Raw genomic sequence first — 23,316 nt, 5'->3', positions numbered from 1 at the left:
GTATGTGCATATAAAGAGCCGGGAATGTGAGAATGTGTGCACCACTGCTTGTGTGTGGTGCATGCACTGTGAATGCGGGACGGTGTGCACTGTGCACGTTAACATGTGTAGCTGGCACATGCTAACATGCATCACTAACGGTGTGCCGGAGTCTGCAGTGGGGCTATTCTCGCCTGACCCCTGACCTCTGTGGCCCTGTTTTCTTTCGTGGTGGCAGCTACAGGACGTGTGTTCCCAATCTAGCTGTAAACACGGGTCCATTGGCCGCGTCCCTGTCAAACGCTGCGTCAGCCACAGTCTGGTGGTTTTGGGGGGAGCGTGCAGGGAAGTAGGGGGTACACACAGGCTTCCTGAGCGCACCAGAGCCCTTTCAAAGATAAAGCCTGTGCACAGCAAAGAGCAGGGGGCAGCCACAGCGGTGCAGAGGAGCAGAGCACAAAGCAGAGGGTGGGAGGGCATTCAGTACCGTGCAGGGGGGGCAGAGCAGAAAGCAGGGGGCGAGGAGGCACTCGAAGCCGTGTAGGGGGGCAGAGCAGAAAGCAGGGGGTGGGAGCGCACTCGGAACCGTGCAGGGGGCCGCGCCCGCATAGTGCCTCGGCTAGGTCAGGGACCTATCAGGGAGCAATTTGGCAGTGATCGTGAGGAGAAGGATGGCAGTGCCAGCCTGCAGAGGGCAAGTTGAAAGTCTGAGGACAGTGTCGCCCTGCATAGGGTGAGCAGGAAGAGTGTGGGCAGTGCCACCCTTTAAGTGAGCTAAAAGAAGAGGGCAATGTTACCCTTTGGAGAGTGAGTGGGGGCAGTGCCAGCAGCGTCGCAGTGGGTGACTGGACCACACAAGGGTGAGTGATTGGTGTGAGGGCAGTGCCAGTGCCGGTCCTTGGGGGAGAGGGGATGAAGAGGCGCAATGTGAGCTGTGCCGCCCAGGGGTAGTCGCCGTGCTATCAGCGGCATCTTTCGGTGGTACGGTGGGCAGAGGGTGGTAGGCAGGGTGCCAGCAGTGCCACCCCTCGTAAGGCTACAGATCCGTGTGCCCGCATTGTCATTGCTCACAGGGTGAGTGGCACAGGAAAGTCATTACCAACCATCTGGAGGATTAGTGGGTATAGCGATGGCAGCGCCGGAGTTCAGGGCCTAAGTGGGCACTGGGGGCAGGGGGTCAGTGTCACCCTTCCCAGGGGTTCTGCCCAGAGTGGGGGCACTGCCAGCTTTGAGAAGGAGTGGACGGAGCCTGGGTAGTGCCATATTTCAGGGCATACGTGGACACAGTGGCATCAGCGCCAACAATCAGGGGATTGGGACCAGGCAGTGGGCACTGCGAGGGCAGTGCCAGCTTTGGCAGTGTCAGTGGGCAGAGCCTGGGAGCGCTGATTGGCACAGCCCGATCCTTGCAGGTGCAGGATGGCATTCCGGACCCCGCCACGATGGTTCCTCGTCGCTGCCGCAGTCGCTGTCCTGGGCGTGGAGTCTTCACCTGTGACTGACAGAGGTAATTTCTGATGAAAACAAATACACACGAGCAAACACACACACGCGCGTGCACATATGCAAACCCACACACGCACGTGCACACGTGCAAACACACACACACGTGCGTACCAATGTGCAAACGCACGCACACATACACACACACACACGTGCAATCACACACACGCGCGTGTACATGTGCAAACCCACACACGCACGTGCACACGTGCAAACACACACACGTGCGTACCAATGTGCAAACGCACACACACATACACAAACACACGTGCAATCACACACACGCGCATGCACATGCGCAAACCCACACACGCGCGTGCACATGTGCAAACGCACACATTTCGTGCCCACTTTTGTAGCGCACCTTACAGCAGTAGGAATGTCTTTGCCGTTATCGCACTTGCAGTCAGGAGCAGCTGCTCGTGTTTACGACTCGACCCTGGCTCTTATTCAGGGCCAATAACAGAGAAAGGTACATTAACAATCATTATTGACTGCACATTTCAGCAATGGTTTTAAGACAGAGGTCTGCCACCTTTGACTCCCCAGATGTTTTGGACTACAAATGCCATGCTCCTCTCCTATTGGCTATGCTGGCTTGCACTGGTGGGACCCCGGTTCCACTAGACATGTACTGATAGGTTAAAATAAGGATTGGCAAACCGAACAGGTTTGGCCTTTGTGTTGGCATGGGATCCCATGTGCTGCCATATGGTTCTGCATGTCAATACCATGGCCACAGACAGAACATGGTCATATTATTACAGCACTTGGCAAAGGCCTATCTGATTCCTATACAAGACTGAGGCTAGTTGGCTTTGCCAATACTTATTTTTAACTGGAATTCAGTCCAAGAACAGGTGAAAGGACTTACACGCTGCTAATAAATCAAGTGGATGAAGGCACATTTGGTTAAGATGTTTTTATTACGCCTACGCCAGTAGCTGGTTTGTATCTGTAATTAATCCATGACCTCTAAGAAAGCTGCTCAGAAGGCACAAAACACACTCAAAGAGACGCCACAGGGGAGGCGAGTAGCAGATGGGGGTGGCCATAGGGATTAGCAGGGCCATGGGCAGTCATTAGCTGGTAAAGAACCAAACAATACCTACAAGCTGTGTGCCCCTCTTCACATTCCATTTCTCGCCATTGTTCCCTTCCCATGACAATACTTTTGGCATGCAGCCAGGGGCATCGTTTGTGGAGGGCTGTGGGGGGATGTTTCACCCCTTACATTGAGGGGGCTTGCCAGAGTCTTTGAGCGTGTCAGCTGAGTCCTAGCTCTCGGTTTCAGCAATCAGACTTTCCTGCTGTTTTCTGTTCACAGGTTGCCCTTCCTGCAGAAAGGAATTGTAAATGCCTGCGAGGGCAGGGTCCTCTCCAGTGGCCCTGTCGCATGCTAGGTTCTAAATCTTCCTGGGGAGGGCCCGTTGTCACTGTGTGATGGGCGTCTGTATTTTAAAACAAGATTCACGCCACACGCTGCATTCACTGACTTGAGGGATGTATGCCTGTAAAATGCACAAAATGATCACTTTGCGAAGTGCACCCCTTATTTACAAACGCTCAAATTCTACGACACGCAAAAAACGCAGTCAGCGCTGGTTTCGCGTGTTTTTTGTACTTGCGGTGGTTTTAAAAGTGTCACGTGTGCAGGTGGCCTTTGTCTATCACGTCTCTGGGGTGTTGGAAGAGGCTCGGCACAGCCTCCGTGCATGCGTTAGTGGCGGGAGGCCCCTGCAAGCCAGAAAGTGCTGGGCAGGTGTTTTAAAGCGCAGGCCCTTCTAATATGCTAACAAAAAAAAGAAAACATCTATCCCAGTTCGAGAGAAAGAAATACGAGTGAATCAACAGCGATTCACACCACTGCTTTTCCCCTTAAAAGAAAATGAATGACAGGGTGAAGAATTACCAGGCGGTGCAGTGAGCATGTTTCAGTCAGGTACAGGGAAATGACAGGTGATGACAGGTGCAGAATTTCCCAACAGGTACAGGGAAATGACAGGTGCAGAAGTACCCAACAGGTACAGGGAAATGACAGGTGCAGAATTACCCAACAGGTACAGGGAAATGACAGGTGCAGAAGTACCCAACAGGTGCAGAGAATGACAGGTGCAGAATTACCTAACAGGTGCAGGGAATGAGAGGTGCAGAATTACCCAATAAGTGCAGGAAATGACAGGTGCAGAATTACCCAACAGGTACAGGGAATGACAGGTGCAGAAGTACCCAACAGGTGCAGAGAATGACAGGTGTAGAATTACCCAACAGGTACAGGGAAATTACAGGTGCAGAATTACCCAATAAGTGCAGGAAATGACAGGTGCAGAATTACCCAACAGGTACAGGGAAATGACAGGTGATGACAGGTGCAGAATTTCCCAACAGGTACAGGGAAATGACAGGTGCAGAAGTACCCAACAGGTACAGGGAAATGACAGGTGCAGAAGTACCCAACAGGTGGAGAGAATGACAGGTGCAGAAATACCCCACAGGTGCAGAGAATGACAGGTGCAGAATTACCCAACAGGTACAGGGAAATTACAGGTGCTGAAGTACCCAACAGGTGCAGAGAATGACAGTTGCAGAATTACCTAACAGGTGCAGGGAATGAGAGGTGCAGAATTACCCAATAAGTGCAGGAAATGACAGGTGCAGAATTACCCAACAGGTACAGGGAATGACAGGTGCAGAAGTACCCAACAGGTGCAGAGAATGACAGGTGCAGAATTACCCTACAGGTATAGGGAAATGACAGGTGCAGAAGTACCCAACAGGTGGAGAGAATGACAGGTGCAGAATTACCCAACAGGTGCAGGGAATGACAGGTGCAGAATTACCCAACAGGTACAGGGAAATGACAGGTGCAGAAGTACCCAACAGGTGCAGAGAATGACAGGTGCAGAATTACCCAACAGGTGCAGGGAATGACAGGTGCAGAATTACCCAACAGGTGCAGGGAATAACAAAGTGCAGAATTACCCGACAGATGCACGGGAATGACAGGTGCAGAATTATCCAGCCATACAGTGAGCATCCACCTGCCCATGTTTCGACAGGTGAAAAGGAATTACAGGTACAGAATAACCCAACAGATGCAGGGGAATAACAGGTGCAGAATTACCCAGCAATGCAGTTCGGAGCCCCCGCCCATGTTTCGACAAGCACAGAGGGTGCTCACTGCATGACAGGGTAATTCTGCACCCATCCACCCCTCTACACCTGTCTGACACAAGCCCATGTTTCGACAGGTGCAGAAGAATGACAGGTACAGAATTACCCGAGAGATGCAGGGAATGACAGGTGCAGAATTACCCAGCCATGCAGTGAGAATCCTCCGCCCATGTTTCGACAGGTGCAGAACAATGACAGGTACAGAATTACCCGACAGATGTAGGGGAATGACAGGTGCAGAATTACCCAGCCATGCAGTGAGAATCCTCCGCCCATGTTTCGACAGGTGCAAAAGAATGACAAGTACAGAATTACCCGACAGGTGCAGGGGAATGACAGATGCAGAATTAACCAACAGGTGCAGGGAATGACAGGTGCAGAATATCCCGCTCATGCAGTGATCATCCCCAGCCCATGTTTCAGACAGACGGAGAAGAATGACAGGTACAGAATTACCCGACCGGTGCAGGGGAATGACAGGTGCAGAATTACCCAGCCATGAAGTGAGCATCCCCCGGCCCATGTTTCAGACAGGTGCAGGGGAATGACAGGTGCAGAATTACCCATCAGGTACTAGGGAATGACAGGTACAGAATTACCTGACACGTGCAGGGAATGAAAGGTGCAGATTAACCCAGTCATGCAGGGGAATGGCAGGTGCAGGATTACCCGGACATGCAGTGAGCACCCCCCGTGCATGTTTCAGACAGGTGTAGAGGGGTGGATGGGTGCAGAATTACCCGGTCATGCAGTGAGCACCCTCTGTGCTTGTTTCAGACAGGTGTAGAGGGGTGGATGGGTGCAGAATTACCCGGTCATGCAGTGAGCACCCCCCGTGCATGCTTCAGACAGGTGTAGAGGGGTGGATGGGTGCAGAATTACCCGGTCACGCAGTGAGCACCCTCTGTGCTTGTGTCAGACAGGTGTAGAGGGGTGGATAGGTGCAGAATTACCCGGTCATGCAGTGAGCACCCCCTGTGCTTGTTTCAGACAGGTGCAGGGGGATGGATGGGTGCAGAATTACCCGGTTGTACAGTGAGCACCCTCTGCGAATGTTTCTAACTGTGGCTAGCATGCTCCGCCCTGCCTCATTTCCATGTAGTCTAATCTGAGTAATGGTGTGAAAGTAGCTGCCAAGTCACAGTGTTTTGCTTTATAGCCACTAGTACTCTACATTTGAAGATATGTGAGTCAAACCTAAACCACAAGTTCCAGAATGCAACGCGATGTGATTGAAAAGCCAAGGCTGTATGGAGTTTAGGCAGCACCACTTAGCAATGCTAAAAATCTGTTTGGGATTTAGTTCTCTCTCAGTATATCCCAAGCTGCTCCCGATCAGGTTAGACAGATGCTCTGCCAGTCCCGGCACCCGCTCGCATATACCTATGCAAATCTGCTCCTTGTAGTCCTGCATGCTTATGGAAAAAGAAAATGTTACTTTTGTATAAGAAAGCAAAATGACATGGCCCAAAACCGTGAAACTGTGTTGAACAAAACAGCAACACTGGCAAAACCTCTGGGATCCTGCGTGGAGCAAAACAGCAACACTGGCATAACATCTGGTATCCTGTGTGGAACAAAATAGCAATACTGGCATAACATCTGGGATCCTGTGTGGAACAAAACAGCAACACTGGCATAACATCTGGTATCCTGTGTGGAACAAAATAGCAATACTGGCATAACATCTGGGATCCCGCATGGAACAAAACAGCGACACTGGCATAACATCTGGTATCCTGTGTGGAACAAAATAGCAATACTGGCATAACATCTGGGATCCTGTGTGGAACAGAACAGCAACACTGGCATAACATCTGGTATCCTGTGTGGAACAAAATAGCAATACTGGCATAACATCTAGGATCCTGCATGACACAAAACAGCAACACTGGCATAACATCTGGTATCCTGTGTGGAACAAAATAGCAATACTGGCATAACATCTGGGATCCTGCGTGGAACAAAACAGCAACACTGGCATAACATCTGGGATCCTGTGTGGAACAAAATAGCACTACTGGCATAACATCTAGGATCCTGCATGATACAAAACAGCAATACTGGCATAACATCTGGCACATTGCATGGAACAAAACCACAACACTGGCATAACATCTGGGATCCTGCGTGGAGTATAACTGCAACACTGGTCTAATAAACATCTGGGATCCTGCCTGGAACAAAACCGCAACACTGGAATAACATCTGGGATCCTGTGTGGAACAAAACAGCTAGAACAAAACTGCAACACTGGCATAACATCTGGGATCCTGCATGGAACAAATCTGAAACACTGGCATAACATCTTAGATCGTGCGTGGAAAAAAACAGCAACACTGGCATAACATCTAGGATCATGCATGGAACAAAACAGCTAGAACAAAACCACAGCACTGGCATAAAATCTGGGATCCTGCGTGGAACAAAACAGCAAAACTGGCATAACGTATGGGTTCCTTCAGGAGATCCTTTTGGCATATTTTTGAGATTTGAGTTGAATGAAGCGATTACACTAGATGGCAAAAGCAACCAGTTGTTTGCCAACATTATCAGCTTTACTGCCCATCATAAATGCTCTTTCTGAGTGGTCACTTTGCATGCAGATTAGTATTGTGTAGCTATTTACTTTTACTTTACTTTTTTACATTTGTAAAGCGCAACCATAAACCCATAGGTGTGAGGGCGCAGACAAGACACAAAAAAAGAGAGAGACGGCCGGGAAATCTAAAGAAAGGAACCGCAGACTGAGGGCGACTATTTGAAGATGAAAGTTTTAAGGCCCTTCTTAAAGGTGCTCAGGGCTGCTGAGTTTCTCAGTTGATCTGGCAGAGACTTCCAGAGCGCCGGTGCCGCAAAGGCACCACATTGTGCTTTTTTACTTGTAACCTTGGGCTGGTGAAGCAAGTTCTTTTTTTTGGACCGAAGATTTCTAACTGGTCTATGAAGACCGAGGTGTATCGCTGGCCCACGCTGCTCACTGAGCAATACCATATTTACACCCCTGGCTAGGATCTGCCTCAGAGAGTAGTTTTGCGGCCAAACGACCAGAAACTTGTTTTTAATTCTCCTTTCAACAGAAGAGACTGGATCAAGTTGCTAGCTCCCATATATCTATGTAAATCTGCTCCTTGTAGTCCTGCATGCTTTTGGAAAAGGAAAACGTTACTATTGTTTAAGAAAGCAAAATGACATGGCCCAAAACCACAACACTGGCATAACATCTGGGATCCTTCGTGGAACAAAACCATAACACTGGCATAACATCTGGGATCCTGCATGTAACAAATCTGCAACACTGGCATAACATCTGAAATCCTGCGTGGAACAAAACCGCAACACTGGAATAACCTCTGGGATTCTGCGTGGAACAAAAGAGCAACACTGGCATAACATCTGGGATCCTGCATGTAACAAATCTGCAATGCTGGCATAACATCTGAAATTCTGCGTGGAACAAAACTGCAACACTGAAATAACATATGGGATCCTGTGTGGAACATAACAGTGAACTGGCATAACATCTGGGATCCTGCGCAGGACACACACCTGGGATCTTGTGTGGAACAAAACCGCAACACTGGCATAACATCTGGGATCCTGCGTGGAACAAAACAGCAACACTCGCATAACTTCTGGGATCCTGCGTGGAACAAAACAGCAACACTGGCATAACATCTGGGAACCTGCGTGGAACAAAACAGCAACACTACCATAACATCTGTGGTCCTGCATGGCACAAAACCGCAACACTGGCATAACATCTGGGATCCTGCGTGGAACAAAAAAGCAACACTGGCATAACATCTGGGATCCTGCATGTAACAAATCTGCAACGCTGCATAACATCTGGAATCCTGCGTGGAACAAAACTGCAACACTGGAATAACATCTGGGATCCTGAGTGAACAAAAGAGCAACACTGGCATAACATCTGGGATCCTGCATGTAAGAAATCTGCAATGCTGGCATAACATCTGAAATCCTGCGTGGAACAAAACCGCAACACTGAAATAACACCTGGGATCCTTTGTGGAACAAACCAGTGACACTGGCATAACATCTGGGATCCTGCGCAGGACACACACTTGTGATCTTGTGCGGAACAAAACCGCAACACTGGGATAACTTCTGGGATCCTGCCTGGAACAAAACAGCAACACTGGCATAACTTCTGGGATCCTGCAAGGAACAAAACAGCTAGACCAAAACGACAACAGTGGCATACCTTCTGGGATCCTGCGTGGAAAAAAACTGCAAAACTGGAATAACATCTGGGATCCTGCGTGGAATAAAACAGCAACACTGGCATAACATCTGGGATCCTGCGTGGAACAAAACAGCAACACTGGCATAACATCTGAGTTCCTTCAGGAGATCTTATTTGGCATATTTATGAGATTTTAGTTGAATGCAGCAATTACACTAGATGGCAAAAGCTACCAGTTGTTTGTCTAGATTATCAGGCTCTTTCTGAGTGGTCACTTTGCATGCAGATTAGTATTGTGGGGCCATGAAGTCCAAGGTGTATTGCTGGCCCACGCTGCTCGCTGAGCAATGCCATATTTACACCCCTGGCTAGGATCTGCCCCAGAGAGTAGTTTGCGGCCAAATGAGCAGAATCTGGTTTTTAATTCAAATTTCAACAGGAGAGACTGGATCAAGTTGCTAGCTCCCATATATCTAAGTAAATCTGCTCCTTGTAGTCCTGCATGCTTTTGGAAAAGGAAAACGTTACTATTGTTTAAGAAAGCAAAATGACATGGCCCAAAACCACAACACTGGCATAACATCTGGGATCCTGCGTGGAACAAAACCATAACACTGGCATAACATCTGGGATCCTGCGTGGTACAAAAACGTAACACTGGCATAACATCTGGGACCCTGAGTAGAACAAAACCATAACACTGGCATAACATCTGGGATCCTGCGTGGAACAAAACCATAACACTGGCATAACATCTGGGATCCTGCGTGGTACAAAAACGTAACACTGGCATAACATCTGGGACCCTGAGTAGAACAAAACCATAACACTGGCATAACATCTGGGATCCTGCGTGGAACAAAACCGTAACACTGGCATAACATCTGGGACCCTGAGTAGAACAAAACCATAACACTGGCATAACATCTGGGATCCTGCGTGGAACAAAACCGTAACACTGACATAACATCTGGGATCCTGTGTAGAACAAAACAGCAACACTGGCAAAACATCTGGGAACTTGCATGGAACAAAACAACAACACTGGCCTAACAAACGTCTGGGACCCTGCGTGGAACAAAAGAGCAACACTGGCATAGCATCTGGGATCCTGCGTGGAACAAAACCATAACACTGGCATACCATCTGGGATCCTGTGTAGAACAAAACAGCAACACTGGCAAAACATCTGGGATCCTGCATGGAACAAAACCGTAACACTGGCATAACATCTGGGATCCTGCGTGGAACAAAACCGTAACGCTGACATTCCATCTGGGATCCTGCGTGGAACAAAAGAGCAACACTGGCACAGCATCTGGGATCCTGCGTGGAACAAAACCATAACACTGGCATAACATCTGGGATCCTGCGTGGAACAAAACCGTAACACTTGCATAACATCTGGGATCCTGCGTGGAACAAAACCATAATACTGGCACAGCATCTGGGATCCTGCGTGGAACAAAACAATAACACTGGCATAACATCTGGGATCCTGCGTGGAACAAAACCGTAACACTGACGTACCATCTGGGATCCTGTGTAGAACAAAACAGCAACACTGGCAAAACATCTGGGATCCTGCATGGAACAAAACCGTAACACTGGCATAACATCTGGGATCCTGTGTAGAACAAAACAGCAAAACTGGCAAAACGTCTGGGATCCTGCGTGGAACAAAAGAGCAACACTCGCCTAACATCTGAGTTCCTTCAGGAGATCCTCTTTGGCATATTTTTTAGATTTGAGTTGAATGCAGCAATTACACTAGATGGCAAAATCTACCAGTTGTTTGCCAACATTATCACCTTTACTGGCCCATCATAATTTGCATGCAGATTACTATTGTGGGGCTATGAAGTCCAAGGTGTATCGCTGGCCCACGCTGCTCACTGAGCAATGCCATATTTACACCCCTGGCTAGGATTTGCCCCAGAGAGTAGTTTGCGGCCAAATGAGCAGAATCTGGTTTTTAATTCTCCTTTGAGTAGTAGGGACTGGATCAAGTTGCTTGCACTTTACGGAAAGAGCACACAGGGCCAACATCTTTACCCCTTATAAACATACCACAACTCTGTGTCCCGGCGAGTCTCTAATAGAGATTAGTATTATCTGACATAATGATAATTATTTTATTGGCTTAGGACGCACACAAATCCCTGCAGTGATCGTTGAACCCACTGAGCTATGTTACCATCATCGCCCTGAATGGCAGGGTACATCCTTATAAATGCATACACCTGAACACACCACACAAATCAATCACGAATTCATTGTTTTTTCACCAAGTTGTCTGCGTCTGAAATAGTAAATGAGGAGAGCTCTCTCTTTTCACAGCAATGTTTTCCCTTCCTTGTGTTTTAAACGGCATTGTGACGAATGACGCGCTCATGATGACATTGAATACCATCTTGGTGTTTACGTCTTTTATTGGAGTAACTGAAAACAGTATGCATTCGCTCTCAAGGCCCCAGTAACTTCAGAGCCATCTGCTGGAGACATCTCTGGGGCTTTGAGAGCTAATGCGGCTACCAACTCAGCACAATATTTTCAATTCATCCAAGAAAAAGATTTAAAAACTTTGATCTTGTTTGATTTTAAAATTGATCCAGCAACTTGATCCAGTTTGATTTTAAAATTGGACTAGCACAGTGCCAAAGCCTTAATCGGTGCATGTGTAAATTGCACACTTTACTGGATTGCCCTGTAATTATTGTGCCGACACCCGCCCTTGCGTATTAGTTTGCCCTTTCGCTTTGCCTTAAGAATTCTAAAATAGTATTAGGCTGATTTACAAAATAGTGCCTTGAGTGCAGCTGTACCGAAGACAGGATCTCTTTTTCAAGAAGACTATGCAGCATTATATGTTAGCGCACATCTGGGTGGGATGAGAAAGAGGCTGCTGCTTGCATTGCAAAATGTGGAACCCAGAAGCAGGGCCTCGAATTCCAGCTCATCAACTTGACCAAAGTGTGTGATCCTGGGAAAATCGCTTTACATTGCACTGGCGTATTTCCCTTCACTGCCAAAAGTGGGGTCACCCAGGCGTGATGGTCTTAAATGTGCTTCATAGAAAAAGACCCCCTCGTGCGTAGACGAATACACCCCAGTGATGCTGATTTTTAAGGGGTGTCATCGAGAGCTGTGCTAAATGCCCCCCCCCCCCCGCCCTCTGCCAGACCCGGAACCTGTGGCGCTCCACGAGGCGTGGTTTACACCTCTGTTGCCAGTCAATGGCTACCCAATAGGCAGGCAGCAATTCATAGAAAATGGGTCATGGGGGCAGGACCACCCTTAGTGACACTTTCTTGATTAAAATGCCAACTCTTCGTGGAAAGGGCTAAGGTTAGGGTTAGGGTTATGGTTAGGGTTAAGGTTGGGGTTAGGGTTAGGGTTAAGGTTGGGGTTAGGGTTAGGGTTAGGGCTAAGGTTAGGGTTAGGGTTAAGGTTGGGGTTAGGGTTAGGGTTAGGGCTAAGGTTGGGGTTAGGGTTAAGGTTGGGGTTAGGGTTAGGGTTAGGGCTAAGGTTAGGGTTAAGGTTAGGGTTGGGGCTAAGGTTAGGGTTAGGGTTAGGGCTAAGGTTAGGGTTAGGGTTAGGGCTAAGGTTAGGGTTAGGGTTGGGTTAAGGTTGGGGTTAGGGTTAGGGTTAGGTTTAGGGTTAGGGTTAGGTTTAGGGTTAGGGTTAGGGCTAAGGTTGGGGCTGTAAAGTTGCAACGGCGCATCTTCATTTTCAAGCCAAGTCCAGACAATATTTCACAAAAGATAGTTTCCGGTAGAGGGACTCTGACACTTCTTTGTTTGAATTTTAAATACTTGGGGATTTACCCTGAGTTGCCCAAGGGTAATCCAGACGTGGACCCCTTGCTCACTGGGCTCAGAGAGGCACAGCTCCACCTCACTGATGAGGCCTGACAAGGCTGAAACACATGTCTGCGGTTGCTGTTGGTACTCTAGTTCAGAGGAGAATTGCCTGGCATTTGGGTGCTGGACGGCCCGAGTGTATGCGACCATACTGATATGCAAATAGCTATTTCTCCTTTGTGAATGGGTACAGTGAGCTAAAACGTAGCTGTGGACCCTCTCCCTAGTGGGCACCTTCCCACAGAACAGGTTATTTGGCCGTGTTCGTTCTCAATAGAGGGCCTATAAGACCTCTTTGTTTGGGGGCTCACTAGCTATTTAGTTTATGAAATAAAAGGACCCCTGTATACTTATAGAAATTTAAAAAGCTTCTTGCTTGTTTGAAAGGAAAAAACATGTACTTTGCAAAACTGTCTTTTTTCAATTAAATAGAAAAATCAAGCAATGTTTGTTAAGAACACAACCAACCGAGAGCAGCCTTCAGACACCACAAGTTGTTGCAGCGCATTTTGGTATAGGGCGTCCAGGCCTCTCTCCTTTTTCTTTAAATACCAGAATGCAGAGAAAGCTCAGCACAGGAGGCACCGCTCACACCTGACCAACATGGCGCGAGGGAATACACTTTTCTGCTTCACAACCAACAGAGAGTGGGGAGGCACCGCTCACACTGGACCAACATGGAGCGAGGGAATATACTTCTCTGCTTCACAACCTCCAAAGATTGAGGCGGCACGGCTCACACCGGACCAACATGGCGCGTGGGAATATACTTCTCTGCTTCACAACCTCCAGAGAGTGAGGAGGCACCGCTCACACCGGACCAACATGGCACGAGAGAATATACTTTCACTGTTTCACAACCACCAGAGAGTGAGGAGGCACCGCTCACAACGGACCAACATGGCGCGAGTGAATATACTTCTCTGCTTCACAACCACCATAGAGTGAAGAGACACCGCTCACACCGGGCCAACATGGCACAACAGAATATACTTCTCTCCTTCACAACCTCCAGATAGTGAGGAGGCACCGCTCACACCAGACCAACATGGTGCAAGAGAATGTACTTCTCTGCTTCACAACCACTAGAGAGTGAGGAGGCACCACTCACACCAGACCAACATGGCGTGCGAGGGAATATACTTCTCTGCATCACAACCTCCAGAGAGTGAGGAAGCAGTGCTCACACCAGACCAACATGGCGTGTGAGGGTATATACTTCTATGTTTCACAACCACCAGAGAGTGAGGATGCACTGCTCACACCAGACCAACATGGCGCGAGGGAATATACTTCTCTGCTTCACAACCTCCAGAGAGTGAGGAAGCACTGCTCACACCGGACCAACATGGTGTGCGAGGGAATATACTTCTATGTTTCACAGCAACCACAGAGTGAGGATACACTGCTCACACCGGACCAACATGGTGCGAGGGAATATACTTCTCTGCTTCACAACCAGCAGAGAGTGAGGAGGCACCGCTCACACCGGACCATCATGGCATGCTAGGGAATATACTTCTCTGCTTCACAACCTCCAGAGAGTGAGGAGGCACCGCTCACACCGGACCAACATGGCACGAGGGAATATACTTATCTGCTTCTCAACCACCAGAGAGTAAGGAGGCACCACTCACACTGGACCGACATGGCAGGAGGGAATATCCTTCTCTGCTTCACAACCAGCAGAGAGTGAGGAGGCACCGCTCACACGGGACCAACATGGCACGAAGGAATATACTTCTTTGCTTCACATCCACCAGAGAATGAAAAGGTACCGCTCACACCAGACCAACATGGCAGGAGGGAATATACTTCTCTGCTTCACAACCTCCAGAGAGTGAGGAGGCACCGCTCACACCGGAGCAACATGCCGTGAGGGAATATACTTCTCTGCTTCACAACCACCACAGAGTGAGGAGGTACCGCTCACACCGGACCAACATGGCGCATGGGAATATACTTCTCTGCTTTACAACCACCAGAGAGTGAGGCGGCATCGCTCACACCGGACCAACATGCCATGAGGGAATATACTTCTCTGCTTCACAACCACCAGAGAGTGAGGAGGCACCGCTCACACCGGACCAACCTGGCGCGAGGGAATATATGTCTCTGCTTCACAACCTCCAGAGAGTGAGGAGGCACGGCTCACACTGGACCAACATGCCGTGAGGGAATATACTTTTCTGCTTCACAACCACCACAGAGTGAGGAGGTACCGCTCACACCGGACGAACATGGCGCGTGGGAATATACTTTCACTGCTTCACAACCACCAGAGAGTGAGCAGACACCGCTCACACCAGACCAACATGTTGCAAGGGAATGTACTTCTCTGCTTCACAACCACTAGAGAGTGAGGAGGCGCCACTCATACCAGACCAACATGGCCTGCGAGGGAATATAATGCTCTGCTTTACAACCTCCAGAGAGTGAGGAGGCACCGCTCACACCGGACCAACATGCCGTGAGGGAATATACTTCTCTGCTTCACAACCTCCAGAGAGTGATGAGGCACCGCTCACACCGGACCAACATGCCGTGAGGGAATATACATCTCTGCTTCACAACCACCACAGAGTGAGGAGATACCGCTCACACTGGATCAACATGGCACATGGGAACATACTTCTCTGCTTCACAACCAGCAGAGAGTGAGGAGGCACCGATCACACCGGAACAACATGGCACGAGGGAATATACTTCTCTGCTTCACAACCTCCAGAGAGTGAGGAAGCACTGCTCACACTGGACCAACATGGTGTGCAAGGGAATATACTTCTATGTTTCACAACCACCACAGAGGGAGGAGGCACCGCTCACACCGGACCAACATGGCATGCTAGGGAATATACTTCTCTGCTTCACAACCTACAGAGGGTGAGGAGGCACTGCTCACACCGGACCAACATGGTGCGAGTGAATACACTTCTCTGCTTCACAGCCTCCAGAGAGTGAGGAAGCACCGCTCACAGTGGACAAACATGGTGGGAGGGAATATCCTTCTCTGCTTCACAACAACCAGAGAGTGAGGAGGCACCGCTCACACCGGACCAACATGGGGCGAAGGAATATACTTCTCTGCTTCACAACCACTAGAGAGTGAGGAAGCACCGCTCACACCGGACCGACATGGCGTAGGGAATATACTTCTCTGCTTCACAACCTCCAGAGGGTGAGGAGGCACCGCTCACACTGGACCAACATGCTGTGAGGGAATATACTTCTCTGCTTCACAACCACCACAGAGTGAGGAGGTACCGCTCACACCGGACCAATATGGCGCTTGGAAATATACTTCTCTGCTTCACAACCACCAGAGAGTGAGGAGGCACCGCTCACACCGGACCAACATGCCGTGAGGGAATATACTGCTCTGCTTCACAACCACCAGAGAGTGAGGAGGCACCTCTCACACTGGACCAACATGGCGCAAGGGACTATACTTCTCTGCTTCACAAGCTCCAGAGAGTGAGGAGGCACCACTCACACCGGACCAAAAATGCCGTGAGGGAATATACTTCTCTGCTTCACAAACACCACAGAGTGAGGAGGTACTGCTCGCACCGGACCAAGATGGTGCGTGGGAATACACTTTCACTGCTGCACAACCACCAGAGAGTGAGCAGACACCGCTCACACCAGACCAACATGTTGCAAGGGAATGTACTTCTCTGCTTCACAACCACTAGAGAGTGAGGAGGCACCACTCATACCAGACCAACATGGCCTGCGAGGGAATATAATGCTCTGCTTTACAACCTCCAGAGAGTGAGGAGGCACCGCTCACACCGGACCAACATGCCGTGAGGGAATATACTTCTCTGCTTCACAACCTCCAGAGAGTGATGAGGCACCGCTCACACCGGACCAACATGCCGTGAGGGAATATACATCTCTGCTTCACAACCACCACAGAGTGAGGAGATACCGCTCACACTGGATCAACATGGCACATGGGAACATACTTCTCTGCTTCACAACCAGCAGAGAGTGAGGAAGCACCGCTCACACCAGACCAACATGGCGCAAGGGAATATACTTCTCTGCTTCACGACCATCAGAGAGTGAGCCAGCACCACACACACCGGACCAACATGGCACAAGGGAATGTACTTCTCTGCTTCACAACCATCTGAGAGTGAAGAGGCACTGCTCACACTGGACCAACATGGCACAAGGGAATATACGTCTCTGCTTCTCAACCACCATAGAGTGAGGATGCACCGCTCACACCGGACCAACCTGGCGTGAGGGAATATACTTCTCTGCTTCACAACCACCAGAGAGTGAGCAGGCACCGCTCGCACCGGACCAGCATGCCGTGAGGGAATATACTTCTCTGCTTCACAACCAACAGAGAGTGAAGAGGCACCGCTCACACCAGACCAACATGGCGCAAGGGAACATACTTCTCTGCCTCACAACCTCCAGAGAGTGAGGATGCACCACTCACACCAGACCAAAATGGTGTGCAAGGGAATATACTTCTATGTTTCACAACCACCACAGAGGGAGGAGGCACCGCTCACACCGGACCAACATGGCATGCTAGGGAATATACTTCTCTGCTTCACAACCTCCAGAGGGTGAGGAGGCACTGCTCACACCGGACCAACATGGTGCGAGTGAATACACTTCTCTGCTTCACAACCTCCAGAGAGTGAGGAAGCACCGCTCACACCGTACCGACATGGCACGAGGGAATATACTTCTCTGCTTCTCAGCCACCAGAGAGTGAGGAGGCACCACTCACACTGGACAAACATGGTGGGAGGGAATATCCTTCTCTGCTTCACAACAACCAGAGAGTGAGGAGGCACCGCTCACACCGGACCAACATGGGGCGAAGGAATATACTTCTCTGCTTCACAACCACTAGAGAGTGAGGAAGCACCGCTCACACCGGACCGACATGGCGTAGGGAATATACTTCTCTACTTCACAACCTCCAGAGGGTGAGGAGGCACCGCTCACACTGGACCAACATGCTGTGAGGGAATATACTTCTCTGCTTCACAACCACCACAGAGTGAGGAGGTACCGCTCACACCGGACCAATATGGCGCTTGGAAATATACTTCTCTGCTTCACAACCACCAGAGAGTGAGGAGGCACCGCTCACACCGGACCAACATGCCGTGAGGGAATATACTGCTCTGCTCACAACCACCAGAGAGTGAGGAGGCACCTCTCACACTGGACCAACATGGCGCAAGGGACTATACTTCTCTGCTTCACAAGCTCCAGAGAGTGAGGAGGCACCAATCACACCGGAACAAAAATGCCGTGAGGGAATATACTTCTCTGCTTCACAAACACCACAGAGTGAGGAGGTACTGCTCACACCGGACCAAGATGGTTCGTGGGAATACACTTTCACTGCTGCACAACCACCAGAGAGTGAGCAGACACCGCTCACACCAGACCAACATGTTGCAAGGGAATGTACTTCTCTGCTTCACAACCACTAGAGAGTGAGGAGGCACCACTCATACCAGACCAACATGGCCTGCGAGGGAATATAATGCTCTGCTTTACAACCTCCAGAGAGTGAGGAGGCACGCTCACACCGGACCAACATGCCGTGAGGGAATATACTTCTCTGCTTCACAACCTCCAGAGAGTGATGAGGCACCGCTCACACCGGACCAACATGCCGTGAGGGAATATACTTCTCTGCTTCACAACCACCACAGAGTGAGGAGATACCGCTCACACTGGATCAACATGGCGCATGGGAACATACTTCTCTGCTTCACAACCAGCAGAGAGTGAGGAGGCACCGATCACACCGGAACAACATGGCACGAGGGAATATACTTCTCTGCTTCACGACCTCCAGAGAGTGAGGAGGCACCGCTCACACCAGACCAACATGGCGCAAGGGAATATACTTCTCTGCTTCACGACCATCAGAGAGTGAGCCAGCACCACACACACCGGACCAACATGGCACAAGGGAATGTACTTCTCTGCTTCTCAACCACCATAGAGTGAGGATGCACCGCTCACACCGGACCAACTTGGCGTGAGGGAATATACTTCTCTGATTCACAACCACCAGAGAGTGAGCAGGCACCGCTCGCACCGGACCAGCATGCCGTGAGGGAATATACTTCTCTGCTTCACAACCATCTGAGAGTGAAGAGGCACTGCTCACACTGGACCAACATGGCACAAGGGAATATACGTCTCTGCTTCTCAACCACCATAGAGTGAGGATGCACCGCTCACACCGGACCAACTTGGCGTGAGGGAATATACTTCTCTGATTCACAACCACCAGAGAGTGAGCAGGCACCGCTCGCACCGGACCAGCATGCCGTGAGGGAATATACTTCTCTGCTTCACAACCAACAGAGAGTGAAGAGGCACCGCTCACACCAGACCAACATGGCGCAAGGGAACATACTTCTCTGCCTCACAACCTCCAGAGAGTGAGGATGCATCACTCACATTAGGCCAACATGCCGTGAGGGAATATACTTCTCTGCTTCACAACCTCCAGAGAGTGAGGAGGCACCGCTCACACCGGATCAACATGGCGCGAGTGAATATACTTCTCTGCTTCACAACCAGCAGAGAGTGATGAGGCACCGCTCACACCGGACCAACATGGCATGCTAGGGAATATACTTCTCTGCTTCACAACCTCCAGACAGTGAGGAGGCACCACTCACACCAGACCAACATGCCGTGAGGGAATATACTTCTCTGCTTCACAACCTCCAGAGAGTGAGGAGGCACCGCTCAAACCAGACCAACATGGTGCAAGTGAATATACTTCTCTGCTTCACAACCTCCAGAGAGTGAGGAGGCACCGCTCACACCGGACCAACATGGCACGAGGGAATATACTTCTCTGCTTCTCAACCACCAGAGAGTGAGGAGGCACCACTCACACTGGACAAACATGGCGGGAGGGAATATCCTTCTCTGCTTCACAACCACCAGAGAGTGAGGAGGCACCGCTCACACCGGAACAACATGGCATGAAGGAATATACTTCTCTGCTTCACAACCACCAAAGAGTGAGGAGGCACCGCTCACACTGGACCAACATGGCGTGAGGGAATATACTTCTCTGCTTCACAACCTCCAGAGAGTGAGGAGGCACCGCTCACACTGGACAAACATGGCAGGAGGGAATATCCTTCTCTGCTTCACAACCACCAGAGAGTGAGGAGGCACCGCTCACACCGGACCAAGATGGTGCATGGGAATATACTTTCCCTGCTGCACAACCACCAGAGAGTGAGCAGACACTGCTCAAACCAGACCAACATGTTGCTAGGGAATGTACTTCTCTGCTTCACAACCACTAGAGAGTGAGGAGGCACCACTCACACCAGACCAACATGGCAGGCGAAGGAATATAATGCTCTGCTTCACAACCACCAGACAGTGAGGAGGCACCACTCACACAAGACCAACATGGAGTTAGGGACTATACTTCTCTGCTTTATAACCTCCATAGAGTGATGAGGCACCGCTCATACCGGACCAACATGGTGCAAGGGAATATACTTCTCTGCTTCACATCCTCCAGAGAGTGAGGAGGCACCGCTCACACCGGACCAACATGCCGTGAGGGAATATACTTCTCTGCTTCACAACCTCCAGAGAGTGAGGAGGCATCGCTCACACCGGACCAACATGCCGTGAGGGAACATACTTCTCTGCTTCACAACCAGCAGAGAGTGAGGAGGCACCAATCACACCGGACCAACATGGCACGAGGGAATATACTTCTCTGCTTCATGACCTCCAGATAGTGAGGAGGCACCACTCACACCAGACCAACATGGCGTAAGGGAATATACTTCTCTGCTTCATGACCATCAGAGAGTGAGCCAGCACCGCGCACACCGGACCAACATGGCACGAGGGAATATACTTCTCTGCTTCTCAACCACCAGAGAGTGAGGAGGCACCACTCACACTGGACAAACATGGCGGGAGGGAATATCCTTCTCTGCTTCACAACCACCAGAGAGTGAGGAGGCACCGCTCACACCGGAACAACATGGCATGAAGGAATATACTTCTCTGCTTCACAACCACCAAAGAGTGAGGAGGCACCGCTCACACTGGACCAACATGGCGTGAGGGAATATACTTCTCTGCTTCACAACCTCCAGAGAGTGAGGAGGCACCGCTCACACTGGACAAACATGGCAGGAGGGAATATCCTTCTCTGCTTCACAACCACCAGAGAGTGAGGAGGCACCGCTCACACCGGACCAAGATGGTGCATGGGAATATACTTTCCCTGCTGCACAACCACCAGAGAGTGAGCAGACACTGCTCAAACCAGACCAACATGTTGCTAGGGAATGTACTTCTCTGCTTCACAACCACTAGAGAGTGAGGAGGCACCACTCACACCAGACCAACATGGCGGGCGAAGGAATATAATGCTCTGCTTCACAACCACCAGACAGTGAGGAGGCACCACTCACACCAGACCAACATGGAGTTAGGGACTATACTTCTCTGCTTTATAACCTCCATAGAGTGAGGAGGCACCGCTCACACCGGACCAACATGGCGCAAGGGAATATACTTCTCTGCTTCACATCCTCCAGAGAGTGAGGAGGCACCGCTCACACCGGACCAACATGCCGTGAGGGAATATACTTCTCTGCTTCACAACCTCCAGAGAGTGAGGAGGCATCGCTCACACCGGACCAACATGCCGTGAGGGAACATACTTCTCTGCTTCACAACCAGCAGAGAGTGAGGAGGCACCGATCACACCGGACCAACATGGCACGAGGGAATATACTTCTCTGCTTCATGACCTCCAGAGAGTGAGGAGGCACCGCTCACACCAGACCAACATGGCGTAAGGGAATATACTTCTCTGCTTCATGACCATCAGAGAGTGAGCCAGCACCACACACACCGGACCAACATGGCACGAGGGAATATACTTCTCTGCTTCACAACCATCTGAGAGTGAGGATGCACTGCTCACACCGGACCAACTTGGCGCTAGGGAATATACTTCTCTGCTTCACAACCACCAGAGAGTGAGGATTCACCGCTCACACCGGACCAGCATGCCATGAGGGAATATACTTCTCTGCTTCACAACCATCAGAGAGTGAGGAGGCACCACTCACACCAGACCAACATGGTGCAAGGGAATGTACTTCTCTGCTTCACAAGCTCCAGAGAGTGAGGAGGCACCACTCACACCAGACCAACATGCCGTGAGGGAATATGCTTCTCTGCTTCACAACTACCACAGAGTTAAGAGATACCTCTAACACCGGACCAAGATGGTGCGAGGGAATATACTTTCACTGCTTCACAACCACCAGAGAGTGAGCAGACACCGCTCACACCAGACCAACATGGTGCAAGGGAATGTACTTCTCTGCTTCACAACCTCCAGAGAGTGAGGAGGCACCACTCACACCGGACCAACATGCCGTGAGGGAATATACTTCTCTGCTTCATAACTACCACAGAGTGAGGAGGTACCGCTCACACCGGACCAAGATGGTGCGAGGGATAATACTTTCACTTCTTCACAACCACCAGAGAATGAGCAGACACCGCTCACACCAGGCCAACATGGTGCAAGGGAATATACTTCTCTGCTTCACATCCACTAGAGAGTGAGGAGGCACCACTCACACCAGACCAACATGGCGTACGAGGGATTATAATGCTCTGCTTCACAACCACCAGACAGTGAGGAGGCACCACTCACACCGGACCAACATTGAGCAAGGGACTATACTTCTCTACTTCACAACCTGCAGAGAAGTGGCCTTCAAACTTTTTTCGCCTAGGCCTCCCCTGAGCAAAGTTTGGGCAGGCTGGGCCCCCCCAAAAGTGCCAGATGGACAGTATGTAGAAATCGCTATGAACTTTTGCGTGACGTCACCGCACCCTACTCCCAGTACAGACCCTGGGCTCTCCCCACCCTACTACCACCACTATTCCAGTGCTGCCGCCCATCCTGCTACCACCACAGTCCCATAACACAAGCATATACACATCCATACACATTTAAATAAAAATTAAATCGCCATAAACGTACCTCGCGTGGTTGCTAAAATGCCCAGCTCCAGGTTGCTCTGCCCGTATGCGCGAGGAGGCACAGGAGCACCCCCTCGCACATTCATACATGCAGTGCCCAGGCTAGTATGTCAAATGAGGTATGCAAGGCTGGCAAAGCAAAACACCCCCAGCGTTGCATGGCTCAGTGATCATGTGCGGCTGGGGAAATGAACTGTCAAAGGCAAACAGTGTTTCCCTTTGACAGTTCAGCCAGCCCAGGGGCACTCCCTCAGCTGGAAAAAGCAGCTGAGGGAGTGCTCAGTGTTTCACTGGGCTGGCTCCTCGGCTCATCCATAATGGGTGAGGGGGCCAGTGGGTGGACGCCCCCTCACCCATTATGGATGAGCCGGCAGGCTTGGACTGGCCTATAGGGCAATAGGGCGATGATCGTACCAAAAATGCAAAATGCTAGTGTAGGCCAGTAAAAATGGGCCACTTTTTGGACCATTGTTGCTGAATAAATATTCTTTAAATATCACCATTTGTTTACATTTGAACAAAAAA

The 23,316-nt window shown here is 50.1% G+C and overlaps 1 protein-coding gene across 1 annotated transcript in view; it reads left to right on the top strand.

Moving 5' to 3' along the window:
- The first annotated feature begins 533 nt into the window (after positions 1 to 533).
- The window catches only part of MPL (MPL proto-oncogene, thrombopoietin receptor), a 301,040-nt gene continuing 278,257 nt past the window's right edge, over positions 534 to 23,316 (top strand). Inside the window, exon 1 of the mRNA XM_069642442.1 lies at positions 534 to 1,486. Coding sequence (XP_069498543.1) covers positions 1,399 to 1,486 — 88 coding nt within the window. The 5' untranslated portion in view covers positions 534 to 1,398. The remainder of the gene's footprint in view (positions 1,487 to 23,316) is intronic.

The sequence above is a fragment of the Ambystoma mexicanum genome, chromosome 1q (assembly GCF_040938575.1).
Source record: "Ambystoma mexicanum isolate Mex_15411 chromosome 1q, UKY_AmexF1_1, whole genome shotgun sequence".
Lineage (NCBI taxonomy): Eukaryota > Metazoa > Chordata > Amphibia > Caudata > Ambystomatidae > Ambystoma > Ambystoma mexicanum.
Note: the sequence above shows the minus strand (reverse complement) of the source record. Positions and strands in the feature narration are given on the sequence as shown.